Raw genomic sequence first — 8,972 nt, 5'->3', positions numbered from 1 at the left:
CCACCACCACCAAAGAAGAATAAACCCCAAGGAGCAAAAACACAAGCGCCTAAGAATGGGTATTATCAACCACCTGACCTTGAGCTTCTCTTTGTTACACCACCACTCTCATCATAAACGGAGAAACTAGCTGCTGCTGCTGCTGCGAAACGGATATATGGTCAAGTAGTCACAAACTTAAAAGTAGTAGTCTTTTATTTTCAAAGATTCTTCATATGCTTGTATATATAGATTCTCAGATTACTTCCATGAAAAATAAAAGAAGATCATCAAATTACAAGTTTCTAAGGGCTAATGGATACATCTTGTTCATTTTTCTTCTTAATTTTTGGGGTTAATTTGTGTTTAATTTTGGGATTAGATGATAATTAAGCTACAGATTGTGTTTGGTCATATCTTGTGCATGATTGTGTTTATTATCTTCGTGATGTTAAACGTACAAGGAATTAAAATGCAGGGCTCGTGAAATTAAGAAGATTTGACAGTACAACTGTTTGTTAGTCAGTTGTTGACTTGTAGTTGTAGTTGTGGTGGAATTTTCATACTAAAAGAGGCCAGAGGGGCTTTTAATGTTTGATAAGCGAGGCAGCTTATCAACAGATTTGAAATATGCTAAGATTTACTGTCAAATATGAGGGTAAAATAAAGAGAAGCCAAATTTAATTTTTGTTTACATTTCCTCCAACATGAACATTAAACACATTAATCAATCCTTTTTATGGTACGTTACATCAGTAAACTTATTCTTGTTGTTTTCGTATTACCCTAGTAAAAACACAACATAAAAAGTTTGAAGAGAAGATTCATTTACTGCTGAATCAAATTCATGGTGAAATCCCACAGTTTCTTGGCTAATTCTGTATCTAGAGCTTGTGAGTTTGGTGTTGAAACGTTGTTATCCATAAAATACTCTCCACTTACGCCTTTGACTTCTGGGTGTAACGCGACATAGCATGTTGTTGATGCCCCCTGAAACCATGAGAAAAGTAAAAACACAGAGAACAGTTGGCTAATGTTATTACGTGTTCTGCTTATGAATAAGTAAAAGGAGGACTATGGCACTCTCAATGTATGATTACCTGCTGAACATTCTTAAGCACGAGTCTCCCAATAGTATATGAAAGGCCTGCAGAAAAAACAAACCAACCGCAGATATCGTAGCATAAGCACGAAATACAGATAGAACGTTTTAAGTGAAAAATGTACCCAGTGATTTACCGCCTATAATGCTGTGATGCCTTAACAGATTGGTTATTATAGATCCTGGATGAAGGGAGTTAGCTGTTATTTGAACTCCATCTTCCTGTTCGAACAAAGATTAAAAAAAAATCAGAAATAAGGGAATAGAGCTCGAGAATGCGAGCTACAAGATACACATAATCAGACAGAAATATTCATCAGTGGTCACAGTCTAAGAGAACTTTACGGCTCAATCAAGTGGGTCATGGATGAAGTGAACTAGCTGTTACTTGAACCAGTACAGGGAATAACTTGGCAAGATTTTCTTGCAAAGCAAGTGGAAATTAGACAATGTGAAGGGGTTGGGATCCAAAATCCCCTATCTAAGATATCTAAATTTCTGTGATGATGTAATTGGGAAAGGTTTCCCCAAATTTGTGGAGTGTCTAACTTTTGTTAATATCTTCGTTAATCAAAGAGACAAGATAGTACCTTCAAACGTCTTGTTAGCTCGTTGGCATGCAATATGTTTGCAAGTTTTGACTGTCCATATGCCCAAATTTGGTTGTACCTGTAAATTAGAGAGAGCAAGACATAAGAGTTTAGCTAGATCTCTATACTTGTACAGTTGGAAAGAAAAAAAATCGAATGTGAAACATCTTAAAACAAATGACAACGATAACTGCATAAAAAGTAACAGAGTATGTATTGCTAAAAAAATTACTCTGATTGATCATTGATTTTGTCAAAACGAATCCCTTCTTTGTATGCAAAGCGGTGACCCTCGGATGATACATTGACAATTTTTCCTTCTACGCTACTTTCTTGCGCAGTGTTTTTCATAGTATCCAACAAAAGCTGTGTCAAAAGAAAATGACCTGAAAGAGGTTGAAAAGGTAAACAATTAACTTTGCATAATTTCAAGCACATTTAAGAGTCTTTAATTCAAAATAAAAGAAGAATGTTTAATTGAACTTCTTGGACATCTAAAATTTCGTTTCGGTTCTTTCCAAAGCAGACCTTATCTAAGAACATTTATCTTTCACTCAATCCATTTAATGAACCACTCATTTTAGTCTCTGTCTAAATACACATCTATTTTGGGTTTCGGACACACAATACTTGAAGACAGATTCATAGGCATATAAAAAGAATCATGCTGCAAACCTAGATGGTTTGTGGCGAACTGCATCTCTATATTGTCGTGGGAAAGCATGAAGGGGCACGCCATGACTCCTGCATTGTTACTGGATCAAAGAAAACAGAAAATCAGTTTCAGCAATCCAGATGGTTAATGATACAACATACTCAAAGAAAAAACTCATATCCCATTTATATATAAACCTCTGACATCAAGATGATACATTGACTGTTCTACTTACATAAGCAAGTTTAGTGGAAGATCCGAGGACTTGAACTCGGACGCAAATTTTCTCACAGACGCCATGGAGCTAAGATCTAGCTCCATAACATCAACTTTAGCTGAAGAGTTTTCCTTTAGTATTGTTTCCTTAACATCTTGACCTGCAGCCATATTCCTAACTCCCATGACTACATGAACTCCACGCATAGCAAGAACACGCGCAGTCTCGGAACCAATACCACTTGAAGCACCTATACAAGTACAAATACATCAAATTCTATATCAACCAATACCCATTCAGATTTATATTCCTTCAGGTATGAATCACAAAACCAATCTCCCTAAAACAACCCATATACTTGTTTCTCTCAGGAATTTCATCAAACACAACTACTATAGATACAAATTCATGTCTTTAAGCAAAATCAAAGTGAACCCAGTAAAGAAAACACTCAAAAAAGAAAACCCATATCATAAATTTAGTTAGTTACCAGTAACAATAGCAGTAAGACCAGTTCCATCAATTCCATGAGTTACATCTTCAGCTGTGTTTGGGTATCCGAAACCAGATGGACCTTTTCTCCTAAACAACCACATCTTTTTTCTCTTCTAAATTTGGGAATAACAATCAATCAATCAAGATTTCAATTTTAGACACAATGATTTTGAACCTAACAATCAACAGTGCTGAGCACAATGATGTCCCTTTTCTAAGATGAGTGCTAAATAGTATTTTGGCTGTACATTAAGTTGTGTTTGGGTTAGCTTCTTGGAAAAATAAATCCAAATCTGACTTAAAGTTATTTTTTTAATCAGAAGTGCTTTTTTGAGTCATCATAAAAAGGATTATAATGTCACTGATGATAAGTGGAGTCAACTAGTAAAGGAGTCAAGGAGAGATTTTAACCTTGGTCAAATAACTGGATTCTGGGTCAATGTTAGGTGAAAATCTTGTGTAATTCACTTTTTCAAATACATGGAGAAATCCCAAAGCTTCTTTGCTAATTCTGAATCTGTTGCTTGAGAAGTTGCTTTTGAAATGTTGTTGTCTACAAAGTATTCTCCCGCTACGCCTTTGTTACTCCGATGTAACGCGACGTAGCATGTCGTAGATGCCCCCTAGGAAAACCATATATTGTCAACAGGATCATGGATGACAGTAACTACTGACTAATACTCCCTTTGTTTTTAGAAAGGAAATAGATATTATCATTTTTCAATTTAACTTATTTTTACGTAAAAATAAAATTGTGATGGTACCTCTTTTCTAAAAACAGAGAGAATATCAGCAAAACAGTCTTGTATGAACAATGAAAATGAAACTGAAAAAGAAAACATCTACTGCACCACTAATTCAAACAACACACCTGTTGAATATTTTTTCCCATAACCTTTCCAGCCGGGGTAACAACATGTTTGCAAAACCAACCTAACCAGCCTGCCTGCGGGAGAGCTAGTGTGTGCATATCAGTAGTATGAACCCCAAACCAAGACAGCACAGTCAAAATCAGAATCCATATAGAAAGAATAGACAATATGTCTTGGCAGTATTAATTCACAGAATCCAAAGGATAACTGTGATTATTGCAAATGCAGAAAGGCATGAGAAATCAACATCATAACTCATAACCAATTGAACCAATTTACAATTAATTACGGGTAATTCTAAACAGAGTATAAATTCAATTACAGTTTCTTAGAATTTACTCGTATCCATGCTTCAGCCAAAATTAGTGATTCAAATATTCAGCCATTCTGGAAAATAGTCAAGCCCAAAAAAGACTTCAAATTTTATAGATCCTCACATAAGGATGTTAAGCGGAAGATCCAAGGACTTGAACTCTGCGGCAAACTTTCTCACTGACGCCATGGAACTAAGATCTAACTCGAATACTTCAATTTTAGCAGATGGAGTTTCCTCCAATATTGTTTGTTTTGCAGCCGTACCCGCAACCGTGTTCCTGACTGCCATGACAATTTGAACTCCTCGCATTACAAGAACACGTGCAGTCTCAGCACCAATACCGCTTGTTGATCCTGCCATCAAAATATTACAAATATGAAAATGCAGTTAAAATGACAGAATCCTCGTATATATTACCAGTAACAATGGCAGTAAGACCAGAGGCATCATCAATTCCATGGGTCACTTCTTCAGCTGTACTACTGGATGAAAACCCAGATGCTCCTTTTCTAACGAAGAACACCATGTTCCCTTCTTTCTTCCTCTAAATTTTCATTCAAACTCCGATTTGATTGTAAAAATTTGTCTTAGAATTTGAGCCACTCACAAAAAGTCTTCTCCTCCCTGTGTGCACTTATGATTCCAACCGCCTGATGGGTCCTGCACTGTTTTACTCGGACATATGTGGTCACAAGATGAAGAACCCACTAGAATGACAGTGAAACCATTCATAAATTAATGCTTTTTAAAGGAGTTTGCCCAAAATAAAATCGAAGATCTTCTCTATAATGTCTTCGTGTCATCGTTTATCACTTTCCTGAAGAATTTGGAAAGTAACGTCCATAGGATATTTGTTTCATTGATAAAGAATGTGGTGTAGACATGTTTTGAACTCCGGTGAACGGTGACATCAGAGTCCAGAAAAGGAAATTTGTGTTGAATTAATTAAGTCACTATTTTACATTGTGAAATGCAGAGCTCAAAATCGGCAGACGTGTTTGAGCTCAAAAGCAGAGCTAAAATAGTACTCTATGTTGTTTGGGTTTTCAACGCTAGGACACTACCTCATATCCAAAGGTCTAAAATGACCCCAGTTAAAAAAAATAAAAAAAAAAGTCAAGTATTATGTCATGACACAGTAATTCCCAATCCCAAACTTTTCATATACACTGAAGTTTTATATCATGACACGGTAATAAACTAAGAGTGTTTGTCTCAGAGAAATTTCTACTACGTACTTACTGTTATAAACTTATAACGTAGTTTTACACCACCATAGCCTATAGCACCATCACCGCCACAAAGAGGAGGAGCTGTTCAACTGATCAAATTCATGGAGAAATCCCAAAGTTTCTTTGCTAGTTCCGGATCTTTAGCTTGTGCGGTTGCCTTCGCAATGTTGTTGTCCAAAAAATACTCTCCACTTACACCTCTGTTGCTCGGATGTAATGCAACATAGCATGTCGTTGATGCCCCCTAGAAAAACGAAGACCAACGGAATCACGTAAGATTAGTTATCACGTAAGTAGTATTAACGAAACAGATCCTGTCTGAAATCTGAGAAAGAAAAAGGAAACATCTTTTGCGCCATTAATTAATAAAAGAACATACCTGCGGAACATTTTTCCCCAGAAACTTCCCAGCCGGAGCAACAACATATTTAGAAACCCAACCTACCAAAGAGTGTGTATCCATATCATTAATACAAAAGCGTGAAACCTCAAGCCAGAATACACACAGAGACACAGAGAGATCTTGGCTAATTCAACACATCAAAGTTCTGTACGGGCCTACGGGCAAGGTAAAGAAAACTCCCAATTTTTCATTTGGTACAAGAAGTCTATGGGTTCTTTTATGAAATGAAACCCATAGATTTCGACATGGGTTTTATTTCTAGCCTACCCTAACTTGTTTGGACTAAAGGCTTGGTTGTTGTTGTTGTACAACAAAGATGAGCCTGCATTATTCTTTTAACTCTTCTTAAATGAGAAGGGATTTTCTATGATTTCCAGATTCAGACAAATATCTTTGCAAAAGAGATGTTCAAATAGAATCAATGGACAGTAAATTTACCGCCAAAATAGGTGCTATTATGCCAAAGATTTGTCATGATTGCTCCTGGATGAAGTGAATTTGCTGTTATTTGCGCCCCTTCTTCCTGTCCATCAAACAAACGGAACAAACTTCCAAGTCATTGTATATTCCACTTAGAATTGCTCATCATTTTCAAGCTGGTAATAGCATGATAATACAAGAAACAGTGGAGGATAATAGTACCTTAAGGCGTCTAGTGAGCTCATTAGCATGCAAAATATTTGCAAGCTTTGATTGTCCATAAGCCCCGAAGCTACTGTAACTGTAAATTAAAGAGTGGTACTAGGATTCAACTTGTTGCATTGTAAGTCTTCTAACAAGTAAAAGAAATAAACATCAAGAACCCTCAGATGCAACAACCACAAGCTATTCTAAACTCAATCATTTCAAGAACAAGTGAAAAACCATCTAGTATCATGTTGGAAGAGAGTAACAAAATATCTTTATCACCAAGTTACGAACCCTTGTTCATCATTGAGTTTATCAAAGCGAATCCCTTCTTTGTAGGGAAACTTGTGAGCTTCAGAAGAAACGTTCACAATTCTTCCTTCAATGTTACTTTGAGATGCAGTCCTTTTCATCGTCCCCAACAAAAGATCTGTCAATAGAAATGACCTGCAAGACAATTGAAATTAAAATTGAAACATCAGTAAGTACCCTTCCTACTCGAATTAAGTTGGGGGAAAAAGGAAGTAGATAAGACGGCCCAGCCAATATAATGCAAAACTCAAGTACGAAGTGGACCAGTACCCTATCAATCTCTATGATAAATTTTTCTCTGGTCAAATCATCTTTATATTTACAGGAAAAATTTAATGAAGACCAGTTATGCAGCTTACAGTACCTAGATGATTTGTTGCAAACTGAAGCTCTATTTTGTCTGGAGAGAGCTTGTAAGGCAGTGCCATAACTCCTGCATTATTACTGCGACAAGGTGGACAAAATCAATTTTACGCATAAGTCATAAATCATGCCCAAAAGAGCTTTGCGTTCACAAATGTGAAAATGAAACTGTTGAAGAATAGTGATAATAAATTTCTCAAATTTTTTAGATTCTCACATAAGGATATTCAGCGGAAGCCCCAAGGACTCGAATTCTCCGGCAAATTTTCTCACTGACGCCATGGAACTAAGATCTAATTCCAATACTTCAATTTTAGCAGATGGTGTTTCCTTCAATATCGTTTCTTTTACAGCTGTACCCGCAGCCGTATTCCTCACTGCCATGACAATTTGAACTCCGCGCATTGCAAGAACACGTGCAGTCTCAGCACCAATACCATTTGATGATCCTGCCATCACAATGATAAGTATTGAATATAAATATGAAAATGCAATTACAATGTTGAGGTACCAAATGCTTCAACGATTCACAAAAATGATGACATCATTCAAATGCTTCTTTGATTTTTAACAAAACTATTATTCCAGACAAATGCACATATTAGTGTTTTAGAGCAATTGGTATTCAGAAACTCAAGCAAGTAACGAAATGGTAGGAATACGCGAAATTCACTCTAGTACTCATAAATGAACCCTGGCAAGTCCTAGTAGATTGAATACAACAAGGCTATTCAGACAGATTACGGAAGCCGGCAAGAGAGACCAAAAACCATTCAAGGGATGAGATCCCACATAGACCTAGTAATTGGCCAGTAAGAGGCTCCACCACAACGTACAAAGATAATCTCAGGCTAATACTTCAATTCAAGTACAAAGGGCAAAATCCTTGTTTTCTAACAACTTATAACTAAACCCAAAATCACATCAACTCAAAGAACCAAATAAAACCTAATCTCAGCATAAACAGAAGAAAATAAAAATTTCACTGAAAACCCACATCTAAAATAACAGAAATTAGTTCTATCTTAAACAAATTTTCAGAGAATTGGAGTGTTTGATAGGTTATTACCAGTGATAATAGCTGTAAGACCAGAGCCATCAATACCCTGAGTGACATCTTCAGCTGTATTACAAGCTGAGAACCCAGATGCTCCTTTTCTACTAAACAACACCATATTTGTCTGATGAATTCTCTTCAAATTCTGCTCCCTCTGGCTCTCAGTTTAACTGCTTAGAAATTGAAATACGGTAGGTTTCTGGATTTTATAAGAGTCCAGCGGTTCGGACTTTGTCTAGCGTGCTCTCTGTACTTATGATTCCACGAATTGCCGGCTGATATTCCCCATGTTGTTAATATCAGGATAGGTAAAGGTGGTGGTGGATAGCTTGCCAATGTCCTCTGTTGGAATCTTTTATTTTACTTTTCCAAACAAAAAGAATTGAAAATCTTTCACACGTTTATTATTATAAAAATGAAAATAAAAAAAAAAATACTCATAATTCTTTTGGAAGCAAATAAAAAATATTTAGATGGACACTTCTGTCCTCATTTGCCATATGATATACCCCCTAGGTTGTGTCAAGGGAACTGTTTTTGAACTGGCAATAGCATAAAAAACAACCATTTTTTTTTATAGAAAAAACTTACACAGGGCCTAAGGCTAAGTCCTATGAGATAGATTGAGCTGCTAGATTGGCAGCTAGATTGGCAATTCACGTCAGTTAGGGAAACTTCCTAAGTCTTATGGGAGTGCTAATCTAGCAGCTAGATTAGCAGTCCACGTTATCTGGGACCACTGTCCAGCGCTG

The 8,972-nt window shown here is 36.5% G+C and overlaps 3 protein-coding genes across 4 annotated transcripts; all 3 read right to left on the bottom strand.

Moving 5' to 3' along the window:
* Positions 1-623: 623 nt before the first annotated feature.
* LOC113274719 (short-chain dehydrogenase TIC 32, chloroplastic-like) lies at positions 624-3,313 on the bottom strand. The gene is made up of 8 exons (XM_026524109.1): positions 3,034-3,313; positions 2,562-2,793; positions 2,347-2,426; positions 1,904-2,057; positions 1,672-1,750; positions 1,219-1,303; positions 1,080-1,126; positions 624-969 (listed from the first exon to the last, which is right to left on the bottom strand). Exons 1-8 carry the CDS (start codon positions 3,137-3,139, stop codon positions 808-810), a joined length of 945 nt encoding a protein of 314 aa, XP_026379894.1. The 5' UTR covers positions 3,140-3,313; the 3' UTR covers positions 624-807.
* Positions 3,314-3,455: 142 nt separating this feature from the next.
* On the bottom strand, positions 3,456-4,928 carry LOC113274720 (short-chain dehydrogenase TIC 32, chloroplastic-like). 2 transcript variants are annotated; one of them, XM_026524110.1, is made up of 4 exons: positions 4,644-4,928; positions 4,348-4,579; positions 3,910-3,995; positions 3,456-3,661 (listed from the first exon to the last, which is right to left on the bottom strand). In XM_026524110.1, the coding sequence occupies exons 1-4, from the start codon at positions 4,750-4,752 to the stop codon at positions 3,621-3,623; spliced, it is 468 nt and encodes a 155-aa protein (XP_026379895.1). In that variant the 5' UTR covers positions 4,753-4,928; the 3' UTR covers positions 3,456-3,620. The 2 variants fall into 2 exon arrangements, with proteins under 2 accessions (XP_026379895.1, XP_026379896.1); XM_026524111.1 differs by having other exon boundaries at positions 4,665-4,928.
* Positions 4,929-5,371: 443 nt separating this feature from the next.
* On the bottom strand, positions 5,372-8,559 carry LOC113274721 (short-chain dehydrogenase TIC 32, chloroplastic-like). Its single transcript, XM_026524112.1, has 8 exons — positions 8,233-8,559; positions 7,381-7,612; positions 7,165-7,244; positions 6,783-6,936; positions 6,504-6,582; positions 6,300-6,384; positions 5,838-5,899; positions 5,372-5,702 (listed from the first exon to the last, which is right to left on the bottom strand). The coding sequence occupies exons 1-8, from the start codon at positions 8,336-8,338 to the stop codon at positions 5,544-5,546; spliced, it is 957 nt and encodes a 318-aa protein (XP_026379897.1). The 5' UTR covers positions 8,339-8,559; the 3' UTR covers positions 5,372-5,543.
* Between the last annotated feature and the right edge of the window lie 413 nt (positions 8,560-8,972).

This window comes from Papaver somniferum, chromosome 4 (assembly GCF_003573695.1).
Source record: "Papaver somniferum cultivar HN1 chromosome 4, ASM357369v1, whole genome shotgun sequence".
Taxonomy (NCBI): Eukaryota; Viridiplantae; Streptophyta; class Magnoliopsida; order Ranunculales; family Papaveraceae; genus Papaver; species Papaver somniferum.
The sequence above is the reverse complement of the archived record's forward strand: the minus strand, read 5'-3'. Positions and strand labels throughout refer to the sequence as shown.